Below are 27,356 nucleotides of genomic sequence, written 5' to 3' on the forward strand. Positions count from 1 at the left end.
TTCGTGCCAGTAGACAATGAAACAACAGAATTCGATTTGAGCTCATGACAAGACTGAGGTCTGGTACTGAAAAACTGAAACTGGGATAAGATTATAGGATCTTGTGGTTAAAATACATATAAGAAAATACCTCGTTTAAAATATATTTTAATCTTATTAGTTGAGTCCAAATAACACACTTATAAATTAATTACTTTAAAGTTTCGTGTTGTATGTTTTATTTAAGTAATCAAGGGAATTAACGCAATCACATTACCGTTGGAAACTATTTAACTGATTTGATCTAGAAAAAAAATCTGATTAATACGGTTTTAATCGATCTGAGAGAGATTAGGGAAAAAAGCGCGTACCTAATTGCGTAATGGCCTCATTTACTTAAGTAAAATATAAACACTTAAGTAAAAATTAACATTGTATTACAACATGTACGAATTACTTTACATGGTCCCCCACTCGTTTAAATATTTACTTACCTAACAAATTTTATGACATGCGTAATGATGAAGAGTAAATAAAAAATAAATAAAAAAACTAAAATAAATGAAGCAATAAATGAAAAGCAAAATAAATGTAAGCGATTAAATAAAACTAAAATGTTTACAGATAGTTCGATAAGGCGAACGCTACTTTCTATCACAGGTTTTTTGACGAATCGTTTCTCCTTAATAACTAGTCTTAAAATTAATTATAAGTAGATTTTAACAAGTAAATAAGCCTTAAATCTAACTATACGGCTTTACAAAATCACAACGATACAAATTGCAATAGTTTTTCATATATTTTTTTTCATTTGAAATTCTGATTCATATTATAATTTGGAGAAAACTTTAAGAAAATAAATTCATCTTGCGTTTAGGGAGGAATTTTCTGTACTTAAATTAACAGTTAAACTTAATTAATGTTAACAAAACTAGAACTTAATAAATCCTACGACTAACATAAGCTTCATTACAAGTATTATTTTGAAGTTATGGTGGGATATTCTCTAAAATTAAATTAAACATAAAATCCTAGTAACAAGTAAAGAATCCTGGGTACGAAAACACCCTTACAGTAGACGAAAGTTATCTATTTGTACCAAATTAAAAAAAAACTTGTTCTTAAATGCTTTTTCATACAAAAATTAAAAGATATTAGAATTTTGTTGTTGCTCTTGTTATGCTACATTTAATAAAAATAAATTAACATATTTTAGGGCTACAACAGAATATTATTTCATGAATCAGTGATTAGCGGTTTTAAATTTATAAAGCGTCAAAATACGGCGGTTTACCTACCGCTTTTTGAAAGATTTAGCTTCGAAATCATGTGATACGATGAAAATGTTTGGAATCCTCGGCAGTCGCAGACGCGGTAAGAGCACAGTAAGAGTTTGATCACATGTGCTTAAGTAGCACGATTGCTTTTGATGAGTCATTGATTCTGCGACCATGACGTCTTTGATCGCATGTTTGCAATTTATATTACACTTAGCATAAAAGTAATAGTAAAACATCAACGATTGATTAACATAACATAGGAATGAGTTGAAAATAACACAATAACTACTCAACTACTAACATTCATGCAGTATTCTACCAGTTTGAATAGCTAAATACAACGTATTATTTTACAAATTAATACACCAATTGTTTCCAAGTACACACGCGGAAGTCTTTAGNATCTTTAGATCGGTAAGGGTTCCAATCCGTTTTACGACAGTTTAATACCCTCCTCTTTCAATTGCCTCACGACCTCCGGGCAAATCTCATCTTCCCTGAATTTGTACCCGCATGCAATCATTTCTTTAGCAACCCTCAGATTTTTCTTCAAGGACTCCAGCCATATTGTGTAAGAGTAGTCCGGCCATATACCGCCGTATCTTTCTGGCAAGTGGTCCGGGTGAATGTGTTTGTGTAGAGAGGAGTTGTCGTAGCCGTGGAAGAAGATTCTGGAGCGCATGTCAGCGTTCAGGAAAGGTTTGAATATGTTGTAGATCTTGTCGAACAGCCAGGAGTGGTTGATAATGTGGATGGCATGCGTGGATGCAGGGAAGCTTGACTGAAATAGAGGGAATATTTTGTTTTTATTAGCCGCTTTTATTTACATGTTTTCACAATTCTGTATTTTTTTGACCTTTGGATGAAGGTCAACGTGTTTTAAATTTCTACGTTGATAGACACCTTTGAATAAACGTTCAATTGGCTTTTATTAGGGACAATTCATCGTATTAAAATTGCATGCTAATTTAAAACGTTAACCATTCAAATTCTCGTGAGATGCAATCGATGAGAGGTCATTAGGTCGATATTCAATGCAATCACTGCGTTAATAGGTTACAGATGACATGAATAATAGTAATTTTGAATCATTAAGGCGTAATAAATTGCAAAACTTTTACCATGTTTCATGCTATGGTATTGAGACTAAACTTACCACCAACAACTTGACAATTCTGGCGGCGACGGATGGTGTAATCTGCCACGCGTGCTGAGTACCGATGTCCTCCAGGTCAAAGAGAGCTACTCCGCCCAGGATCTGTGTGCGTTGTTCCAAAAGTCCTAGCTCTAAAGCCATTATAGTTCCTTTGAATAGGTCTTCAATTGGTATTGTTTTCGGATCCCAGCACCCTGTAACAAAAATGAAATTTTTTTTAAAGTGTCTAGGTACCTAATCATTGACCTGCAGTTACTAACTTGCTAACAGTTTTAGAGCTTTTCATTAGAAGTAGAGAGGACTCAATTTGACGTATTTAAGTAAGTGTGGGACTTAGTATAAATATTACTTGTATCCAAGCACCAATAAAACTCTGTATAATAATATATCAAGTTCCCTGACCCCTATATGAGCTTGAATCGTACAGCGAATTGCGAATTCTTTATAGAGCGCTCTGCCCACACGCTCGCACGTCGCCCAAGTTTTCTTATAAGAATAAAGAGCGATCGGTAACTCGAGTTCATAAACATTTCCCTGCCTCCATCCCACCGTTTCTGCCTAATGGATATTAGATAAGCGGTCGTTGTTCCTGTGCTTTACACTCGATTTTTTTGCGGTCGAATGAGTGAACCTGAAGTACAAAAGGTAAAAAGTATTTCGCAATATTCTGTTTTAAGTTACAGTTAACAAGCCAACCTTAGTCGTTGGCTTGATGAATCAAAAAATAAAATCACTCTACACAAAAATAAACTTTAGTTTATTTTATTTACCCGTAGTTTGATTTCTAAAAAAGTTAGATATTGTTAGTCCCTAAAGATGGTGAATATACCTAGAAGATTTCTTACCAATCCTGAAGAAGATCAGTCTGCGTCCCTCTTGGTCCTTGTAGGGAGGCACGGCGATGACGTGCGCGTCGCCGATATTGTGCAGGTCCATCGGAAACACATTCTCGAACAGCTCCGGGTTGTCTTCTTTGAACTGGTAGTAGTTTACCATCTGTAACATTTTTAGGCAATCAATTAAGGAATATATTTTTGAATACGCTGATGAATCAGGTAATTTAGTCACTGCAAGAGGACGAGCGACTGACTCTAATTTACCAGAATAAAATTGAGAATTTAACCATCACTCCCCACATTGGCCAGACATGCATTATTTTGTAATAATGTGAAAAACCAAACTATTGAATAAATTAATAAAACTGTAGGTACTCGTACTTTGAAATGAGTATGAACACAAAATATAACAGAAGACAANCATTTAGAATCTAGGCCAACAGATTACCTACTAAGCTCAAACTAACTGGGTTGATAGAATAAGGACTTCTAATAAAATATTACAACCTACTCGTAATCGTAAGTCTTCTTAACAACTTTTCAATATGAAGTTCTACATATCGCCTTTTTATGATTTATATAAAATAAAAGAAAGTTCAGAACTAATCGTGATTGCATCACCGAAATACCATTTTTATTTCAACGCGTGCCCTTTTCGCCTTCAAGCTCCATCGACCTTTCGCGAACAATGGCGGTTGAAAAGATGCAGGCCTTGCGCATAACATCCACGATCCACATGTCTCGGCCGTTTTATTATTCACCAGTCACAAAACACGAAGGTAAAGAAGACCTGTTTGTGGTTCTTTTGTATGTTATTAGATATGGTATCTTCGAAGGGGTTTACAGGATGTTTTTTGTTAATAGCTTCGGTCTTTTAACTTGATCAAGATACTCGTCGTCAAGATAGGATCTACTGAAGTTGTGTGTAATTTGCAATCAGTGTGAATTTTACCTGTTGATATTTAATTGCAAGATGGTAAGCGCGTGAAACGATGTGAGCCTAACGATTTTTTATAAGTGTGTGTGTTGTTATAAGTCAAGTGAAAAGAGTCCTAATTCATCAGATGACTATAATGCAACAATGCACCGGTATTCTTTCTCAGCACTAATAGATTTAACTGAAATTAAATTCAACTAAGTTGTTTTAGAGCAAGCCCACTGCTTTATCGAGATTCTGTTCTGCACACGCGCAATAATATTTATTTTGATTTTCTTTTACTTTCAGAGTTAGTACTCGAAAGATTTTTTTATTTTTCATTGCATAAAGTTCGTTTGCATTGTGGTCCACGTGTTCCACAATTGAATAAACAACATTACATTACATAAATAGCACCTTGCTGTACTTATATGCATCACCTTTAATAATTTCGTGTAATCAAATAATAAGTTGCCCAATTTCATTCAGTCATTGTAAGACCTGCCGTATGCCATCAGTCGCCACCAGGCATGCGCATGATTCACAATGACAGGTGGCGTGGCATAATAACAGCAAAATGTTTACTTCAAAATCAACTTTCAAAAGTTGTCATGGACAACCATTAAGGGCTTTAATCTTACAAATTATTACAAATTAAAAATTCCATGACATTTGCAATGCACAAAGGTATAAACTAAGAATTTGGTACTTTGATATGGCACAATTAAATTTATAGAAAAATATACCATGAAAATCCTTTGCAAATCCTTATCTGGAAAATACCCAATCCATGATGTTATTTTAATGCATATGTCTAAGTATTTTAATTTAAAAGTTGATCTTGAAAGTCACATTTGAACAATTAACAAAATAATAAATAATAGTATCATACCAGCCTATGTGCCCGTTGTGGTACGAAGTTGCGCGCACGCAGGAATCGAATCAGGAACTCGTCGTCCATCCGATGCGGCGTGCACTCGCCGCGCTCTGCAACATCCAACGATGACACTTCATGAGATTGATTTGATAGGTACTCATTATTATACTCGTACTATGATCCTACTATCCTACTAATATTATAAATGCTAAAGTTTCTATGGATGTCTGGATGTTAACATGTTTGTTACTCTTTCACGCAAAAACAACTGAACGGATTTTAATGAAACTTTACAATATTATTGTTTATAACCCAGAATAACATATAGGCTACAACTTATGACGATCTATGACAAACTAAATTTCACGCGGGTGAAGCCGCGGGCAAAAGCTAGTAGTATAATAAATAACATGTCCTGTCATCTATGTGATGGATCACTGCAATGCTCTATCAAACAACCACTTTTAGTAAGTATTTACTATTAACTACTCATAAGGATATACTCGCCGATAGGAGGGTTACCTACTGGGTAAAATGTATAGATTTATTTTTATAGATAATGATATACGATAGACTATAGAACTCTTCTTGTGAACTCTACAGTCTACTTATTGTTTAACAAATTGTAGGGAAGGAGGCACTTACCTAATTAAAAGCGATATGCACATGTTTTTTTTAATTGCGAGCCCTCTCACACAACACAACCTAAAAGTACCTAAAGTTAAGTTAATTGCTTTGCAATGAGTGTTCAATGTCCTTGCTCTACGTAAGCAAATGCAGAAATTTTCCACTGCTCTGATTCAGCAGTCAACAGTAATTCGTATCAATTAATATTAATCAAAATTGATGCACACCCAATGAAGGCTGGACAGTGCCTTGATTTTCTTACTCTATAAACGTATACCTACTATCTACATACAGTCTAGGCTATGCTTATCTAGATATGTAAGTTACGGATTTAGGTGCATACCTATATCCATGAAATTTTCTTACATTAGCTACAGATGCATAATATGATAAATTCAAGTTTTGTAATTCATAAGTTTTTTCTGTAACTAATGTAATTGTTGAAAATGTGTATCTTGGAAAATTGTAGAGCTTATTCGTACATTTTCATTTTATGAACTTAAAATATGTAGATATGCGTAATAATGACGCATGATTTCGAATCACAAAATGCAGAACAAGTATCTACAAACACGTGATTTATTTGCCTTTGTCATCTCTGACCCTTATCGACATTGGTTCAAATAAATTAACAAAACATTTGCTTTTGTTGTTCGATGTAAGAAAGGTGTTTGACCTCGCTGATCGTAAGGATACGCCCAGAATCATTCAGGTTAAAACACTTTTGAGGATACTCGTAGAGTAGTACGTACTTGCGAATTAAAAAGTACCTACACTTTTTAATTCGCAAGTACGTACTACTCTACGAGTACATGCACAGGTCTGCCTACCTGATTTTGATTGGCAAGCTTTAGAAAAATGTTAATGCTCGCACGAAAAACTTTCGAGTTCAAATCGTTTGCGTACTCGAATCGTCATCAAAAGATTTAGTAAGAAAACTACAACAGCGCCCTTGTGAACGTGTCGTAAAGTGAACTTAGTATGAGATGTGGTATTGTGGTTGCTCGAAACTTTAATTATAATTTAATTCGAAGATTGAGTATCGAATTTTAACGAATACGAAAACGATTCGAAGACGAAAGTTGTTCATGCTCTAGCATAACTCATGCTCTAGAAAAACTATTTACTCTCGAAAATAGTTTTTCATCAAGCAAGACCTGTCTGTGTGAATTTATGAAGATATGATTTTTTCCGAAATTTTATTTCTTTAACTTTAGGCATAGTCTAATCCAACAACTGGTGTCATTACAATCAGTCGAACCATACTTGTAGCGTGAAGCCAACCCGACTTTTTTATGTATGTATAATTCCCATTTTTATATTATGCCAAGTTTTCTAATTCGGTATGTGGCCTTTTTCGCTCTATAACCTGCGCCCATTGTCCTGCGGCCCGAAACGAGATAAACAAGCATAATTTGATGTGACATTATGGCAAAATGTATGGCGTTGGTGAATTATTCACGCCTCGGAGATCGCGCTTGTGTACTCTAACTTGTGTCACTACGAACATTATTTCGTTACGAGTAATGTTATTATTGTGTTATCAAAGTGATGGCATTATCCTTAGGAAATTCAAAGTTAACACTTACAACAAAAAGTTAACTAACGTTAACAAAACACGCTGATCAATACCTACTAATTAAGATAAAATATTTCCTAAGAATTTTAAAATATGTTACATTTTTTTAATTTGGGCATTTTGAAATTCACGCGTTGCTCTCGCCTACGTGATTTGGAATTTTAATTGTTAAAATATTTAAGATTGCTTACTATGTTATCAATGTGGGTGGTATATTTAATATGTTACTTGTGTAAGGGCTATTGGTAAATCATGGGTGTTTACTGGAACAACTGATTTGACGCTCAAAATACTTTAAAGGTCGGAAAGTTTCATTTTCGCAGTATTCAAAGTTACACAGCCCCGAGAAAGCGAGACTGTTCTAAATCAAAAAGATAATTTGTTTTATCCAAACTTCCCGTGAATTCCTTCGAGTACCAGATATTATGTTCGTTTCCAAAGTCCACAAATAGACATAGTAATCAAAACGTAGAATTAAACCTTCCTCGATTTAGATTTTAGATAGTAGAACAATATTAATTAAAGTGATTCTGTCATTTACAAATTAATCCAATTTCGTAGGTCCATCGAAATATTGTTGCTATTCATTAACAATAAGGGCTATCAGATGATACACCTAGGAAAACTGACAGAACAAATCTACAAATGTTACAAAATTAATCATAACTGAAATCACGTTTTGGTGTTCATTACGCAAATAATTAAATATTAAAGGAAAGTTAATTAGATTACTTCAGTAATACAAGCTTCAATAGCCTAATCTACTCTCTATAGGATAAAAGGACGAATACGATTACAAAAAAGAATCTAATGACACGTAGATATATAATTAAAAGACAAACTGATCACCCAGTGAGCCTACACAAAGGCCATTGTACTTTTAACTACTTCTTGTAATTTACTGTTATTTCTACTACTTATTAGAGCAAGTCTCGGTTATCAATCACCTTAGAATGAGTATAGAGAAGAGAACTTTGACGTTCAAGATTGTATATGTAAAGGTATTGATACTCTGAGCTCTATTTCTGCATCTCCACTTGCACTATTCGATAAAAAACTGCCGGTAGATATATGAACTTTGGTCTGGCGTACTGTCAATAAATTTAGTCGTCCCGGAATCGTGCTATCAGCAAGTGAATATACATGTACTCGTACATATAGGTATAGCGCCACGATCTTTGTTGCGATATCAATTGAATTGACATTGTTACATTATTGTTTAGCTTTCGTAATATTATGCGAAGGTACGCTTTGTGTTTGCATGGTACTGAGATTAAATGTGAAAGTATAGATGAATCATTGTTCAATCACAAATCTATCATTTGGTCGGATATAAGTCACACCCAGAAATAAATGAAAACTTTATAAATGCTTATAATTATGAATTTTTCAGGCTTAAGACTAGTCTGAAAAATGCGTAGCGCGCTACAAACAATTTTCATCTATAAAGATGAATAAAATTCCTCAAGCAATTGAGAACGTCCTCCATTTTATAATTACCAGTACTCTTAAATATGTCACAACGAAGCGTTCAGTTATAATACAATCAAAGTCTAGTTTATGAAGCTATCCAGAGTCTGTAGCTCTTCAAATACATAGCTCGTTATTATCTTTACACCGCCCACACCAATTTGAGTGTGACCTATTCATTTATTATTTAGCTTTGAAAATTCATTACATTTACTAAATTGTTTATCTACTGGTATGGGATTAAAACAATAATTGACTATGTACCAGTATACAAATAACATTACTACATGCAGGGTTCATACTCTTACTTGATTGGTAAATTTTTTTAAAGGGTTAGGTATTGGCTTGTAATTGGCTTGTGTGTAAACATTTCCCATCTACAAGAAGTTTCGCAAGTGACGATGTTGACAAAGGTTTGCCGCTATCGATAATGGCTAGTGGATGTAGGAGTAATTATCGCAAGGAACATTGCATTTTGAAGCTCGTAAGAGATTGTTAGGTTCTGATGAAACTACAGATCGCTGTCCTATTTGATGCAATTTGATTCAATCAATTGTGTCTATGTCGGATTGGGTAAACCATGGTCCGACAAACGCGGATTCGAACTTCGCAGCCCTAATCAGCTTACCACGAACTTATTTTTTTAATAGGAAATTACATTGACATAAAAGTAAAGGAACCTATATTGTAAGAAAGGAAAACAACAGACGACTTGTAGAGCCATCCATTATCTAATATCCGCTTTCGCAGTAGATGTAAATTGAAAGAAAAATTGTACCTTTTTCAATAATCTTAAGTTAAATTATCTATTCTCTATAAACTGAACGAGGAAATAGTCGGGCACAAATTCGAAGTTAAGAATGAACAAAACGTCACAGTCTTGGCAACTAATGAATGTAACTAGTACAAAAGATTTTGTTGTGACAATTTCTCATATCCTCAATCGTTTCAGCCAAATGACATCTACTGCTGTATGCAGGATTTGTCCTGGGCCTCCACTAAGAATTTCCACAACGACCGGTCTTACACTGAGTGCTTTCCGTGACCTTTTGTCACGATTAACGTGAACTTCTCATTACTAATATACTTAAACTTTAAAATAAACTAAACATTGTCCATAAAAATATTAAACCTAAAAATAAAACCTTACTTGCTAACATAAACACTACTTACTTAAACTATAAACTATAAATAATTAAATACTAAATAAAACTAAACATAATACTAACTAACTTTCAAACAAAATCCTAATCCTTATACGTCATTTAAATGTGCATCGAAATGTTACTGCGCTGTAATCGTCAGTCTACCTAGATCATGTCTCTCAGTCATGGTCCTCGTCGTAGTGCTGGTGCGCATATTCCTGTAATTTTGAGGGCGGTGCCCCCAGCTCCAGATCTACGCTGTAGTCCATAATTGGCATCGTCTGTAATGTCCCATATTCTCTAATACTAACCGTATATCATGTCTCGCAGCTCGTAGATGGCCTGCAAGCGCGTGTTGGGGTCCTCGCCGCAGTGCTGGCGAGCGTATTCCAGCAGTTCTAAGGGCTACGCCCCCAGCTCCAGGTCTACGCTGTAGTCCATAGTTGGCATCGTCTGTAATGCCCCATATTCTCTAATACTGACCGTATATCATGTCTCGCAGCTCGTAGATGGCCTGCAGGGGCGTGTTGGGGTCCTCGCCGCAGTGCTGGCGAGCGTATTCCAGATGTTCTAAGGGCTAAGACCCCAGCTCCAGGTCTACGCTGTAGTCATAGTTGGCATCGTCTGTAATGCCCCATATTCTCTAATACTAACTGTATATCATGTCTCGCAGCTCATAGATGGCCTGCAGGCGCGTGTTGGGGTCCTCGCCGCAGTGCTGGCGAGCGTATTCCAGCAGTTCTAAGGGCTACGCCCCCAGCTCCAGGTCTACGCTGTAGTCCATAGTTGGCATCGTCTGTAATGCCCCATATTCTCTAATACTGACCGTATATCATGTCTCGCAGCTCGTAGATGGCCTGCAGGGGCGTGTTGGGGTCCTCGCCGCAGTGCTGGCGAGCGTATTCCAGCAGTTCTAAGGGCTACGACCCCAGCTCCAGGTCTACGCTGTAGTCAATAGTTAGCATCGTCTGTAATGCCCTATATTCTCTAATACTAACCGTATATCATGTCTCGCAGCTCGTAGATGGCCTGCAGGCGCGTGTTAGGGTCCTCGCCGCAGTGCTGGCGCGCATATTCTTGAAGTTCCGGGGGCGGCGCCCCCAGCTCCAGATCTACGCTGTAGTCCGGAGTTGGCATTTTCTGGAAATAATTGGCAAAGGTGAGTGGGCAAGGTCTTTGTGATGAGATTAGTTTGTTATCATTGCAACATCAACAGACTTTAGAAGATGTAGAGATAAACAATAATATCGAAATTGTTTAAAAAACTTATTTTCGGGCATTGGCGCTGCCGGGTCTAGATTCGATTTCTACACGAAATTCACTTATTGTTAAGTAAATAAATAAATGCAAACTGAAGTTTCATTACATTCAATTCCATTTTTATAAGCACAGACGACAGTGATGGCACAATGAGACAAACAATATTTCCAAAAACGCACTTTAGCTTGACTTGTCGTTGTGTAGTTCGTTTTGCATTTTTACATAGCTTGAATATGTGTGAAATCTTTGTAAATCACACAGGTTTCTTTATTGTCTTATTTAGACAAGCGTTATAAGCCTAATTATTTTAATTATCTCCCGGAGAATGGGAGCGAATGCAAGACATCTTGCAAAAATGCCGTCCCATTATTTAATAGTTTCATAAGTGACAAATTAGACGAAAACCTAAATTACTGCATCTTGTACGATAAAAATAATAGTGTGCGATAAGTCGTGGGAATGAGAATGTGCAGTGAAATAACTCGGAGGGTATATTATTCATCCATTGTTGCATTTATGAGTCGAGCATAAAGGAAATGCGATAGTCGCTTGGCTTTGTGCGGCTGTATAATTTAAATTTTATTTTTAACCCGTCTGCGGAACATTTTTGTCCTTACATACAAGTCATTCTAGTCTGGTTAACTTACGTTTTTAAGAGACCTTCACCGACTAAAGGCAAGTATTGAAAACAAAATATTATTCTTTAGCTTCTCAAGTGATTAACTAAAATTGAAAGCGCGTGGCTCGCACATCAAACCCAAGGTGATTTCCTTAAAAATTGCCACACAACCTACAAATACACCGCACCATAACAATAATCAATTAAAAAATGATGAGGAGGAAATACTTTATTGATTTTGGAACTACGTAGGTGTTAGTATTTACTATTGTATGAGTTCTTCTTACTAACATCAGAAACCCATTAGTAAGGTATTTATGGACATTATATTGTAATAACCATAACGTATGTAAGTATCATTTCATGCCTAAAGATAATGCCATTTACTTCTACTTAGCAATTTTCCATAGGTAACGTGTAAACATCAATTTATAGAGCGTAAGTTAGCTTTTTATAAGCCTTTAAGTACTAAAGCTTAGTTTATGTCTGTTTGTGCTTATTACTTAATCAATGTTGAAAATCATTTCCCAATTTTCTTTTGAGTTGTGTGTAAATAGTGTTGTTAAAAAAGTTTTTATGATGGAGAAACTAGCAGGCTAATTTAAAAAAAAAACATTTTTGAATTTAACTGCTTCATTTCGTTATTGTAAGTATCAGACAGACAGGTTCATCATGTTATAATAGAATTTGGTGCTTATTCAAAGAGCGATACCAAGTTTTCATGCGCCTAGCAACAACGCACAGCGACGAGTTCAGTTACAATATAATTTTCTGAAATTATGTGTAAAATTTATTACCTCGCGGGATTGCGGGCTCAACTTGCTTTGACTTTGTGCCCTTAAATTGTTTACAAAAGCCACATTTCATAATTTTGATCCTAAACGTTACCAAGCACAAAAAGTATTAAAGCACTTTGAACAAATGAAAGTAAATGTGTTATGATGTCTTAATTAATAGTATGATCTTAAATTGAAAGTAGGTAGTGTAGTTTTTATGTAACCGGAACGTACTAAATGTTCTAGTAACCGGTGTGGGCGGCGTTATCGTTGCATACAAAACTGGTTGTGTTTAACTATGTCATCTTTGCACTAAAACAATCGTGTTAGATATGGCTATAAATAGAGTTTGCATAAACTTGCAATCTCCATCTAGGTTGTGACATAATTGCATTTATTGATTTCTAGATTGTAACATAACAAGATTGCCGAATGAACAACAAAATAAATGCTTACCCAGAATTCCGAATATAGGGGACATTATGTCCAAGAAAATTTATCCTAAAATACTTATATCAGGAAAAACGCGCGATTTTCATTTGTTTTAACGATGTCGCGTTGATTTCTTTTTTAGAATAATTGAGCTGCGATGTTCATTTGTTTTTCCGATATCGTACCTACATCATTGGATTCTTTTTTATAACGTTTCATTGATTGTTCCGATGTTTATTTGTTTTCATGGGTATTCTTTCTTTGTTTTTAACAATACCCACTAATTACCTAACTTTTTATTTTTAATGTCAACTCTACCATTTTTTCTTGTAGGTATACGTTAGATGACACACCATTCCTTTTTTGGCTATATTTTGCCAATAAATAAACAAATGTTCGCTATCTGATCGGTGATCTCAGTTGTGCCGTAACCTAAGCAGTCCGCTGATGTAACAGCTGGTTTAAGTATTGTGGCGAGCTTGTATGACTGGTACTGGCTATGCAAAAGGCTCTACGACATTTAACCATGTATGGTAAAAATGTTTGACACACATCATACTAAAGACTAACTATTATGTAATAATTGGTAAACATCAATGATATTTAAGTAGGTGTGGACCAAAATAATCTTCCAATTTGACATATTTGGAGCTTTTAAATTGGAAAATGCCAATGAAATAGACGAAAAAGCGATGTCATAGCTTAATACATAATTTATAATTTAATTTTTAAAATATAAACGGGCACCTATGTATTAATTGCAGCCTGTTTGATCTAATTTAAACTATTGCATAAATTAAAACTATGATACAATTGATTATGCAATTATGCATGCAGTCTTCGTTAGTAGAACGACCAGTGAAAGGTTTTTTGGTCTTGTCATAAAAATGCAGTCATGTCAGTTCAAACTTCAAACTATAAAGCTTCCTTCAAATGGCGACTTCCGTCTATCAATGTGGGTCTCTTAAGATAATAATAGTCCATGTGGTACTTTTAAATACTGTTAAATAAATACATATATTTTTCAGCAACTTAATAATTAATGTACTAATTAGGTATACAAATTGCTTTGATTCTACTCGTATAACAACACTAAAATTATTTAAATTCTTCCATTAGAGTTCCCAAAACGTGTAGGAACACTACTACACATCCAAATCAAACTTCATTAAAATTTGTAGTAGGTATTCACAAACCGTTACTATGTACTAACTTTTATGGCTTGAGTTCAAAATTGCCTGTACCCTTTAACTTTGGTAGGTAACCGCACCTACGCAGTTCACTGGAATAGAGCAAATACTTAAGTAGTAAATGTAGTAGATTCTTATTTTCGTGGCAATAAAGGCCACTAGATCTTAAGCTTGCTTTTAGCTCACAATGCTTCATCGCCTCACACAGAACTTCATAAGAATCAATTCCAAAAAATCTAAATATGTTCCAGAAAATTCCGTCTGGATATTGCGAGCGACGAACTATGATTTGATTAAATAACAATACGCACTGCCTAAATTCATAGCCAAGGGAATAAGCCTAATCTTGAGCTGTGTAGAGATTTCCATTTGATTTTATTATTTTCTTACGGAATTCCCGACCTTTTCCTTTTGTTGTTCTAATAAATTGTTCGCGTCACTCAACCTTTTATCTGCGTTCCGTACCTGCCTGTGTCTTGCTCATGTTTTGTAGGTATAAAATATTTTTGAAGTATTTATAGACAAAATCTGCGGGCAAAACACAATCCAGTCGTCTGTCATCGCCAGCGATCGCTTGACGCAAATAATGAAACAATACATTTTAACCATCCATACTACAGAGCCGTCTATTGTAAATATAAATAGGTATTTGTTACGGGACGGATCTGTATAAGGCTGATTTATTAAAACAATTGTATTTGTATGTAAATCATATTGAGCATGTTATTCGCTTCGAACGATTCTAAATGCAGAACAAAGCTCAATACTATGAAACTTTTTATATACCATATTTTTTACTGTGAATTGTTTAACGCCTTCAAAACTTGTCATATTCGTTTGATATACACAAATTAGGCACAAAAGATAATCAATTGACCATTTAATCTTGAGTGAATAGGCGCAGTCACATTTTATTCAATTGCAAAATGATTTATGGTCATTTAAAAGGCAATTACATACAGCGACAACGATTCACATTCAGCTCTTTTATCTGCAAATAATACAGTGAACAATATAAACGTTTAGTATTTTTATTGCACTATCTAGCTGTAGTAAAGTGCCGGGTACAACTCCTAAGTGATCTCTAGATGCGACGTTTGTCACGGCCGAGTCAACCATCAACAGCCCTTTACAGTCCACTGCTGGACTATGAGCCTCCTCCACTATAGTGGAGGGTTTTGCCATAATCTCCACGCTTGGCAGGCGGGTTGGAGATCGCAGTTTAAAAGATTTATGTTTTTCAGAGAGCGCTGCTGCCCATTCTCTGTTTGATGTGTACTAGTCCCTAAGTCGCCTCTTACGACACCCGCGGGAAGAGTAGGGGTTGGTGACAAATGTATTCTACTCTGCCGTCACCACACGGCTTATTTACATACAGCGACAACGATTCACATTCAGCTCTTTTATCTGCAAATAATACAGTGAACAATATAAACGTTTAGTATTTTTATTGCACTATCTAGCTGTAGTAAAGTGCCGGGTACAACTCCTAAGTGATCTCTAGATGCGACGTTTGTCACGGCCGAGTCAACCATCAACAGCCCTTTACAGTCCACTGCTGGACTATGAGCCTCCTCCACTATAGTGGAGGGTTTTGCCATAATCTCCACGCTTGGCAGGCGGGTTGGAGATCGCAGTTTAAAAGATTTATGTTTTTCAGAGAGCGCTGCTGCCCATTCTCTGTTTGATGTGTACTAGTCCCTAAGTCGCCTCTTACGACACCCGCGGGAAGAGTAGGGGTTGGTGACAAATGTATTCTACTCTGCCGTCACCACACGGCTTATTTACATACAGCGACAACGATTCACATTCAGCTCTTTTATCTGCAAATAATACAGTGAACAATATAAACGTTTAGTATTTTTATTGCACTATCTAGCTGTAGTAAAGTGCCGGGTACAACTCCTAAGTGATCTCTAGATGCGACGTTTGTCACGGCCGAGTAGTAAAACATATAATGATTTCAACAGCGGAAACGATCATCATAATGCAGCGAGGAAGGCAAACAAAGAATCATAATAGTGCATTATGAGAAATGGCTTTTCTATTACCTAAGCGACCGTTTCTATTGCCCTGACATAATAGCGTAAACAAACTGGAGGGTACTCAGCGACTCATTGCCTAATGAGAGGTAGCCTTACCTCGTCGATTTTATGGTGATAGAAACTCTACATTGTTTTACGTAAAAGAGTTTTTGAATTATTATTTTCTACTGGATCTTTTTTTTTACAATGAGGAAGCTCTTGGCCTAAATCTCGCCTTACCTGTATTATTTAAAAGAGTTTCGCAATTATTATTTTCTGCCGGATGTGTGTTGGCTATATGTATACTACCAACAAGATAAAATAATGTAACACCAGTTTCCGTTTTCCCTTTTCATAGAAGTTACATGTTTATAGCACTTTCATTGACCACAAATTTTATTACCTAGTCGTCAAGTTTCTAGTACAGCATGGGAATATTGTGTATCGGGTATTCCTGTATCTACAGAAATATGTAATCTCAAACTAAAAAACTTTATTTCTAGCTTTTAGAATAGCATTAGCATAGCTCTTAGGTCATTACAACCTTTGTTGAAGCAACTTTGTGTTACCATCAAGATATGACTCAAGAAATTCTAGTCCAAGTTAAAAGTAAAAATCTGTTGAACATAAAAAGGAAATTTGCCTTTATGGCTGAAGGAAGTTGCGTGAACGCTGGTAATTGGGAAAACTCGACTCACGACTTTACTATTACTTGCAATCGTTTAATCGCTTTAGGGTAGACCGGCGGGGTGGCAGAGAAAGTGCAGTGAAATGCCTATGCCTAGCCAGGACAGGCTAGACTGGTCACGACGTGGTTGTTTCTACGCGAGAATGGCTTTCCACGAGCCTGCTAAGCGAAAGGATTTAATTATAGTGCTAACATATCACTTTTAACTCAGCTAAATACTAGTTTCTTGGTAAAATGACATTGGAAATCCAGTTGAAAATGTACAAAACCTTACTCTCAAATATCAATGGTGTATCAATGATAATAATAGGTACATTTCCACAGTCACTTAATGGAAAACAATTTGCATTTAGCCACTTTTCTTCTTATGAAATAATGATGACATTTCATGCAGAATAGTAAGTACATAGTAAAGACGCNATATTAAATACAAATAGTCTGAAACCAACTTATTCACCAATACCATAATTTGCCAATTCAAGCCATCAATCATAGGTACACAATACACTCATATTTTAAAAGGCTCTCGGGTCATGGCGTTCTAGCCCGCGGTCAACGTTCGAATCCCACAAGGAATATCTTTTTGTTCTCCCGTACGACTCCCCGCGTTCCTCAGGTGTAATTTGATAGCCAAATCAGCGTTAATCCTTTCGTTGCTAACAATAGTAATGACGCAATTCTCAGGACTATTATAATAAGTTATTGTGTAATATCGGTAATGTAGAAAATTAGCCTATAAGTATTACTCGACCGCAAAGATAGTTCAAATTACAGAAAATACGCAATAGTTAGCAGACTCTGGCTATAGTAAGTTGTTTTGCAAGGCAATGAACGGAGTAGGAATGCCTTTATATGCCTTTTCATGAACTGCTCGTAAGTAGGTACTTATAATGCTATGTAATTTTCTCCATTACCTACACAGGGTTATGATTTCAACCCGCGTCATATTCGTAATTCGGAATAGGTCTGTCTGTATATGTATTATGATGCATTTTGAATATTATGCATAAGAAAACGTAGATGCTCTTGAAATTAAAATTTTTACAGGTTTTAACATGACAGACATGTGTGGTACTATGTTTACTTACCTAATATGATTTCGATGAACTGTAATGATTTAAGTATTAAAAAATCATCATAGTATCGGCATTTTGATTTGATTAAATCTCATATAATTAATTACATGTGCCACTCTTGTGGCGGAATTTTGGGCTGACACTGTGTAGGTTTGTTGTCGACACGAAAAGAAGAAGAAGAATTACATGTGATGAAAAGATTTATGATCTCCAATACCAAACAAAGGACCACTTATGTAATTTAAAAGAGTTCTCCATTTTCTAGTTACTGACAAACTGTATAGGTAGGTACTATACTATAGGTACTACCATTGATTTAATCTTGCACTACCTACTCGTTTTCTTGAGTTTGAGTCTAATTATTTACAATAACTAACTACAATCTGCACTGCCTGAAGATACAATAAATAATACAGACAAAGGTATTTCTTAGTGACATTTAAGTTATTTTTAAAGTCGTGTTCACACTCTTATTATCGCCATAATCTTTTCCAGTAATAATACTTAGGTAGACGTGGGCTGAGTGTTGACATTTGTGTCATTGTTTACCAACAGTAGGTATTTTATATTTTAATAATACGGCTGCGACAAAATACTAAGTAAGTAAGTAATATAATAAGCCGCGACACTACACGCGAAAATTCCATTCATAAAATAGATTATTACTTTCATATTGTGTGTGTCAATTTAATTTGAAGACACAAAAAATATTCTGCGTCCTAACTCTATTTTTAGTCGTAATTAACCAGCAGATATAAATCTTCTTATAAACATTATCTCAACAAAAGACAGCAAACATGATGCTTTCTAGGTGTTCCAATTGACACACTACTTTTAAGCGACACGCACTTCGCATTCTTTGATAACTTAAATGTGTGACGCCTCTTATTTAGCTTTAGAAGACATAGACATAAGCATGAAATAATCTACACAATACTGTTTTTGTTTATCACTACATATTATAAAACAAAGTTGCTTCGCTGTCTGTCTGTCCCTATGTTTAAATCTTTAAAACTACGCAAAGGATTTTGATGCGGTTTTTTTATAGATAGAGTTATTCAAGAGGAAGGTTTTTAAGTATAATACATTATGCCTGTACGAAGCAGGGGCGGGTCGCTAGTTAGGTATAAATATAAAATGTAATTCCAAGTCTGTAGTTAGAAAAGTGTGTATAACATATTCAGTTATTCACACAATAAAAACAAACTTTCAATAGAATCTCGGCCACAAGCAAACGTCAAGCAATCTCATCGACTTCTCAAAGAACTTTGATTACATAAGTCAATCTAGTCCAGCGTTGCCAGTTTTTTTTTTCGCCAAGTCGGGACTTTGGTACTTTTTGAGTGAAAATAGCGGGATTCTTCCGTCAAAAGCGGGACATAGTAGAAAAAAACGTATACAATCAAAGGTTTTCAAATATTTATCTTTTTATTTGACTTAAAATTACGTTTACGTGACAATAGATAGCAAAAGTAGCCATAGAAAATGTATTTTAACAAAAAAATAATATTTTAAATCAGATTTACTCGATAGTTAAATTCAGGGTGGAAAAAAATCATGATTTATTTAATTTAATCAAAAAAATCAGATTTTTTAAAAAAAATCACGATTTTTTTGATTTATTTGATTTTTTCGATTTTTATTACGTTTTGCAATAATTTTTTTAGTTTTTCTTACGGAAAACATTTTTATTTACGTAGAATTGATGTATAAAGCTGGCAACACCACCAAAAAAAATAAATTGTGTGGTTATCTAAAAAATCGCAAACATGTTTGTACGGAAAAAATATTTTTTTCTGATTCTCTATTCAAAACATCAATTTCATACTTCCATTTTCGGCCTTTGATTTAAATCAGTGATTTTTATTAAAAAAATCATGCAATATAAATCGTGATTTAAATCAACTTGATTTAAATCATGCAACCCTGGTTAAATTCGTCTTTAGAATAAAAAAAGAAAAAATAAACCAAAAACGATATAAAAAAATATTCTTTAGAATAATATGGTGTGTCAAATAATAGTCTGGTGAAGTGAATGTCTCTCTCCGAAAAGCGGGACCGAGCCTGTCCCGCGCGGGACATATAAATTTTATTTAAGGCTGGCAACGCTGATCTAGTCTAACCTTCCAAATCGAAAGATCTAGAACTTTTTTGAGTTGAATGACTCTTTTTAATGTGAATAATAACTCCAATACGTAACAAAAGCAAAATACCCTCCACTAAGCAGCTTTGTGGAAATTTTTTGCGATGGATTCGGCATTTCTATTGAAATGGAACCTTACATGTAACTATTAAACGTTTCGTTGATGTGCTTTCAAAGCCGTCCTAGAAAACGTAATAGTTATGATCGATTCCAATACGCAACAAAATTGTGAATCGAATGAAAAATATGAATTTTCTTATCGACATACGCGTTTGTAGTTTATAAGCAAATTATAGCCCCATTGTAGTTCATAAGTACATCAAACCACTATATCACGTTATCTTCGTCTTTGCACCTACTGAACCGAATCAAACTTGACTTCTACATGTAGGTAGAGATAAGATCAGTAATATGAGAAAAAATTGTTCACTGAAGTGCATGATACTTCATCCGTTTTAAAATAAAAAGCTAATGCAACAATAAACAATTATCTCTATAAATCACACTCATAACAAAGGGGCAGAGTTAAAAGTGCGCATGCAAAAAGTTGTAAGTTATTTAATCTGAAACATCAGGTAAAATTTAAACGATTTCCTCGAACGCGCTATCTTTACGCATTTATCTATGCGCATAAATAAGACGCTAGAGAAAATGTATCACACAAAATGTACTAGATCTTGAATAGACTATTTATGGGCACTTTTATGGCTAAAACGAGTGGTAATAAATATACATATTATATAACTTNTACAGGGTGTTAGGTAAATGGGTATATGACCCGACACTAGCCCATGTTAACATGGGCATATAAATGGTATGGTGAAGTCAGAAATTTGATATCATCATTTTATTTTTTTAAATTTTCATACAAAATAAATTTTATAAAATATGATTTGTATGAAAAATAAAATAATTAAAATGAAGATATCAATTTTCTGACTTCACCATACCATTTATATAACCATGTTAACATGGGCTGGTGTCGGCTCATATACCCATTTACCTAACACCCTGTATAATTTTGTAATTATTTAAGTATATGTATAATAGGTACATCGTCGTGATTTGTGTTACACAGTAGCGGAAAGATTTTATTGTTTCCAATTAAAATTGATTATTGGTCTGTCTTGTTTTTGTTAAAACAAATTATGTTACTTAATAAAATAAACATGATAAAATAATATCATCTTTGTATCATGCAAAATAGTTGTTCACTTTATAATATTTTAAAATATGTTACAAAAAAGTAACACGTACACGTTTGTGACTAATCATTCTAGTCAATCAATATCAAAAACAAAAAACGTGTAAAAAACGCTTCCTACATTAGCAACATCGTATGATTGGGAAAAATAGACATCACCGATGTAAAGAAGTAAATAAACATAAGACGATCGCGGCTGTGAAGCGCCTCGATCTTGACCGAAACTGACCTTGGGTCAGGTTTTTAACCAGCTACCGGTTGGTGTCCAGCAGACAACGAATTTTGACTTAATAGCCCACTTGCAAAATGCGCGCTAAATAATCAACTAGCAAAACTAGTGGCCTTTACTTCCTTTGTGCTCTACATGGCCAAATGTCTATTCGTTTTCAGGAAGTATAAATTATGTAGGAGTTATTTTAATCCGTGTAAGGAAATTGTGCTAAGCCAATGTATTCAAGCAAAGATTTGAATAATACACTCTTTTTTGTTATCAGGCTTGTGTTAGGTTTGAAAAATAGATCCATATTTTGTTTTTTCTATAAGAGTATGCCTAGGTTTTTCCCCGAAAGGTGGACTAAACATCCAATGATTACTTAATCATTAAGTATGTGTACACATGTTTTGTTTTGACAAAATCAATAGATAAATAAACTCAAGCCTGTGAAAATTACCTTTAAATATACCATCTGTGTAAGTAGACGTATATTTAAAAAAGTACCAGTTTGGTTCAAGGCTTGACCTTCGCGTCGCTTTTGGCACAGTAGATATATGAGCTAAAGCAGTACGGAAACTTAGCCCTTTCGGCGAGTTAAATACCTACACTTCAACTGAGTGTTAGGGTTGGCACTCTTAATCTTTATAAAATTAATAAGGTTCTGACTTACTTATTTATTAAAACGTTTATTTAGGTTTTTTAATTATCAAATACCTAATGGAATAAATAAATTAACTAAGTAGTTAACAAAAAAATAAAACGTTAATGAGGCTCTATAAAAATCGAATACATAATCGAATAAATTGATTAAAAGAACTATTAGAGGCCGGTAGAAGATATTCTATTCTCATAAATAAAATACCGGATACTTACTTTCACATAGCTATTGCCTTATTTTAAATACAGTTCATCACTTAGTACAAAAGCGTGCGGAGCAAATTACTTTATCAAATACACATAAATTGTTAAAAAGCGTAATTACGTAATTTAAAAAGAACTATTACTAAATGAGATGTAAGCACTCTATTTAAAAAGTAATATTTAATAATTTTTACATTTCAGAATTATTACGAAGTTTAAAAAATGAAAGTTCTGGTTTTGAAGATGCCGAGTTCAAGCAGCCGTATACTACGCAATACACTCGTGGCATGTTTTTAAAAATACAGCGGACAGTGCTTGCAATAAAATTATTATTAAAAACACAACGCGCGCGACACTCGCGGCGGATGGACTGCGAGGTTCGCTTAGAGCTCGTGTAAAGCGTGCGTCTGTGTGCGTGAGTCTGATTTCGAGCGTTTGTATGAAGCTTCCGTACTGTTTGATTTATCTACTGTGCTAATGGCAAGCTCGGAGCAGGAGTGATCCAGAACCAGTTTCTGACATAAAGCAAAAAGAGCAAAGGAACTCACAGCCAACGTGTAGAGCCCCTCCCGCGCATATAGCCAGGATCTACAACACCTATTCAATTTAAAACCCTAAAGTTTATTGCATAAGACTGAAAATGTGTGGTGGAGGATCTCGTGGCTATGTATGGCACAACATGCATTACAAAGCCGTGCTACAACCATTTTGCACATTCCTGTGATTTTTTCTAACAAGACTGCGAACGTACTCCCATCGATCTACTCGCATATACACATTTAAGTCATTTACTAGCGAATAGGATCATGTGCAAGTTGTATTATTATGTAATGTTGGATGCACTTTCAATATTCACAATTAAGCTTTATCAAAAGTTCCATAGAGCCATATATTGTTGGGCAATATACATATTTCTTGCCTATTTAAACGAAGTTACCATTGATAACATTACTTTTATCTACCTACATTATAAGCACACAAGTAATAAACACAATTGTTTATATCTTACACATGCATGCTCTATCAATTTATGCGCATTGAAACATAAACATAAACTTTATTTATCCGCCAGACATTATGACGTGTCGTTATCATCTGTTATGCTATGACCGATAGAGACGACCGACTAGTGACGCGACGTAATGCGATACTGTAAGGCACTGGTTATCAAACTTCTTTTATTTTAGTTATTAAATTTTTAGCGTTTAGAGTCGCATCTCAAACTAATTTGAAAATTATAAATAACTTGAAAAAATCGAACTGCCTAAGGCGGGAATTGAACCCACGACCTTCCGCTTGCTGGGCGACTGCTCTTCCTGTAGGGTAGGTATACTTAACATTGATGAAACAAACGCTGGCTGTAACAGCGTATTACACTTGAAAATTTCGACGGGTTCATCCAGTGTCTAAGTAGCTCAGTTGGAAGAGCAGTCGCCCGGCAAGCGGAAGGTCGTGGGTTCAATTCCCGCCTTAGGCAGTTCGATTTTTTCAAGTTATTTATAATTTTCTTTTATTTTTTTCAGCAAAACATTGAAAAAAAGAATCATCATCATCAAGTCATTTAAGTCTCCACTGCAGGAGTACGACCCTCTCTAATTTACCAGAGGCAAATGGAGGATTTGGCCTACACTCCCCACGTCGCGCTGGCCAGACGGGCACCTTTATTTCAGATTATGACAGAAAGATAGAGAAAATTTTCATTTTACAACTAAGATTTTATACATGCACATTCATCAACAGAGAAAAAAATATTATCAAAAGGGTCACCCATTCAGCATCATCTTGACTGCCAAGACACTGATTTTCAGTGGGTGTCTTGTTTGTACGTAGTTTTTGTTATGCACCTACAAACAATAAGTATACACTATGTTATTATGAAAAGCCCTTGAGCATGACGTGGATAGCTATAATGTTGGAAAACTGGCAGAACAAGTTTATAGTGAACGATATGCAACACTAATAACACTACTAGTAGAGCATGAATTCCACACATGGGCAAAAAAATTCTCAAGAATTATTCTGGACGTGCTGTTACCAGTCTGTAGACGCATGCTAAAGGTTGAAAACCAGTGGTAATGTAAATGTGCCCTTGATCCATTTATCAGAGAGCTCTCCTAGCCCAGACAGCCTACGCTCTATGCAAAACAATGTACACGACAAACAACAATAGGTTCGTATCAAGGACTTATTTAACATTTATTTCGTGTGGATCCGACTATCTGATATTTTGTTTGAGACTGTGTGAATCATTGTTCTGTTGTTGCGCAAAATTCGATACCACACTTCGAGATGTTAAGGAATTAAAAAAATTACGAACGAGCAACAATAAACAAATAAAAATCTACAACTTCGTCTTATTACAAAATGTTTTAATGGTTCATAACATTTAGTAAATGCTAAGATTTTGCCATCAACAAAATCTTAGTAAGAAACTGTGCTAAAGTTCAGCTTAGTATGATGAATCAAACTCAAGTAGATATTCACAATACGGGGCTTTATGATTTTTTAAAAGAAAGTTTAGATTCATACACGAATGTTATTTCATATTAAATTAAGGCTTCTTGATCAAAATGGATTCGCATCTAAAACCATACCAAAATATTTTGGCTAAAAGGTAAAAATCCACGCTTTTTGTGTTCATTTTGCGTTGGATGTTATTGTGCTCAAAGGGTCTAAAGTAAAATTACAGTAATGCAATCTCGGTGAGGTGACTTGCGCCGCCGGTTATTGCATTGTGTTCACTAACAAAGCGTTTGATTTAACATGTGATTAAAATGACTCAGCTCTTGTTAACCGTTTATTAAGGTAGTTATCTATTACAATTGAAAGAATAGCTACAATGTTCATAGCAATTTAATGTTTAAATGTCTGTAAAAGCATAAAATGCGTCTATTATGAATTTATTGCACAAACTGGGTCGAATATCAGATTGATAAAGTGTAACATCAACAATTTTATCGGAATGTATGACGATAGTAATCATAAGCTGATGAAAATAGGTCAATCAATGTCACATTAAAATATTCACGATAGCAAAACGAAAATATTTACAACTATTTTAGAATACTTACCCACTGCAAAATATCATAATTTACTATGAAAATAGTGGGCTGAAGCCAAGACTTGCATTGTTCAAACGCACAAAATTATTTCAGCAATGCATAAATTATACGTCACTACCATAGACGTACCTAAATGCAAAATGTTTACGCAAAAACTGCGTGTAAAAGTTAAGAACTGTATCAAGACACTCTATCACCATGTTCACCTCAATAAAATCTGTTATTGAGGTAAATAAGTAAAACACTATCCCGCATTGGTCATAACATTGCGGTCGGATAATCAGACGCAGTGACCACCGACCACGTGCGCGGAGACGAAGGTCGCGCTAACTGCGCGGTTCGTCTACGCTTTATCTTCGATTCAGCAATTAAAAAGTACTTGTAACATTGTAAGGTGCCTTTGAGATATCGGAAATGCAAGTACATAATGCTGCACTGAGATAGTTTTGAAAGACACTCGTGTATCAACTTATGTTGATATTGCACACGGATCTCTATTTAATTGAGAATACCTAGTATTGTAGAGTTCCTGAAAACTTCATAACTTAAATTTAGAAAGTCCATGAGACAGGAATATTGATCTTTAAAAACATGAATTTATCATCTGCTTTATTAAAAGATACTCAAGAGTAGTCAACTTATTAAATTGCACATAGATCTCTATTTTAATTAACATATAGGTAAGTATTATAAAGTTCCTGAAAACTTCATAAGTTAAAATTATGAAACTCCATGAGATACGAATATACTATACTTATCTAAATAGCTCAAACCTTAAATTATTGGGCTTATCTTTGATTCATTGTTCATATTCAGAGCCCATCAGTTATTTGTTAATTAATAGGTATAACATTGTATGTAGAGGTCAATTCCATATTGCCCAGTCTAACGACCAAACATAATCGAATTCGGTTTTATATCTATGAGTTATAAACTTACAACTGCATAAGTATTTGATTTCAGTAATACAAGCAAAGTGCATTATTGGATCTGTGCAAGCGCAGCTCGATTCAAGCCACCTGAGAGTGATTGTACAGGGTCATCGCAACGTCGATGGCATTGCATTGCAGTCATCATATTTTATGACCCTTACGTTAAAATGCGTGTAATTACAGAAACACAAAAGCTTTGCGAAAAAACAATAATCGTAAAGCACCGTGCTGAAATATCGGCCTTTGTTTCAGATAGTGTAAGATAGCACAATTAGGCCAACCTTAGTATTTCCCTTTGATAGTAACGTTGGCTTTAAATGATAAGACTAAATTGGAATGCTCCAAATAATTATGACTCTACAGGTACCTAGCTTTGAATGATGTTTCAGGAAAGAGTAAGTAATAATTAGCTATACATTTCTGACAAGAAAAATATAAAGAATAAGAAATATAAATAAGTAAAATTATATGGTGATATTATTATTTATCTATACCTAGATTAGCCACCAAGGTTACATTCAATTGACTGGGTATAGATTGATGAATGATGATAGGTTTGTTGATTTCCGTATATAAATAACAAAAATACCATACTTAAATAATATTAAAAATAGCAACTCTTTCAGTTATTACAATTTTTTTTAACATAAACTTTCTTTCTTTTTTATGAGTAAATGGAAAATAAAATTGAAAATAGAATAAAAGCGCTCACCGTATGTGTAAGCTCAGATCAATAGCGGCGTAGGCGCACGCGCGGCGTCTCGCGCGCTCGGGCGAGGACTGCGAGCCGGCCGGCGCGCGCGCCGTCTTGACCTAGCCTGCGCAGCAAGGATGAAAGGTTTGCACACTAAATGCACTGATTCGCTGTGTGCCTTGATACGATTTACTAGTCCTAGACATCGAACTGGTGAACTTAATGTTGTTAAGCAAACAAAGTTAAGACCTTTAAGTTACTCGTACTTAGGTAAAAAGGAGAATCAAGAAAAAGTAAGGGAAAAACTAATGAATAT

The 27,356-nt window shown here is 34.9% G+C and overlaps 1 protein-coding gene across 2 annotated transcripts; it reads right to left on the minus strand.

Annotated features, from left to right (window-relative positions):
* Window positions 1–131: 131 nt before the first annotated feature.
* LOC114349583 (alpha-tocopherol transfer protein) lies at window positions 132–27,178 on the minus strand. 2 transcript variants are annotated; one of them, XM_028299997.1, is made up of 6 exons: window positions 27,059–27,178; window positions 10,864–11,005; window positions 5,060–5,154; window positions 3,261–3,411; window positions 2,416–2,609; window positions 132–2,040 (listed from the first exon to the last, which is right to left on the minus strand). In XM_028299997.1, exons 2-6 carry the CDS (start codon window positions 11,000–11,002, stop codon window positions 1,693–1,695), a joined length of 927 nt encoding a protein of 308 aa, XP_028155798.1. In that variant the 5' UTR covers window positions 11,003–11,005; window positions 27,059–27,178; the 3' UTR covers window positions 132–1,692. The 2 variants fall into 2 exon arrangements, with proteins under 2 accessions (XP_028155798.1, XP_028155799.1); XM_028299998.1 differs by lacking the exons at window positions 10,864–11,005; window positions 27,059–27,178 and adding an exon at window positions 10,177–10,274.
* Between the last annotated feature and the right edge of the window lie 178 nt (window positions 27,179–27,356).

Source organism: Ostrinia furnacalis, unplaced genomic scaffold (assembly GCF_004193835.3).
Source record: "Ostrinia furnacalis isolate ACB-3 unplaced genomic scaffold, ASM419383v2 OfSCF0694, whole genome shotgun sequence".
In the NCBI taxonomy this organism is placed as follows: domain Eukaryota; kingdom Metazoa; phylum Arthropoda; class Insecta; order Lepidoptera; family Crambidae; genus Ostrinia; species Ostrinia furnacalis.

Coding starts and splice junctions, on each gene's coding strand:
- LOC114349583 (XM_028299997.1), bottom strand. CDS start 11,002: ATGCCAACTCCGGACTACAGCGTAGATCTGGAGCTGGGGGCGCCGCCC. Junction 3,412..5,059: donor CACAACGGGCACATAGGCTG/GTATGATACTAT, acceptor AAAATGTTACAG/ATGGTAAACTACTACCAGTT. Junction 2,610..3,260: donor ACTGATCTTCTTCAGGATTG/GTAAGAAATCTT, acceptor TTTTTGTTACAG/GGTGCTGGGATCCGAAAACA.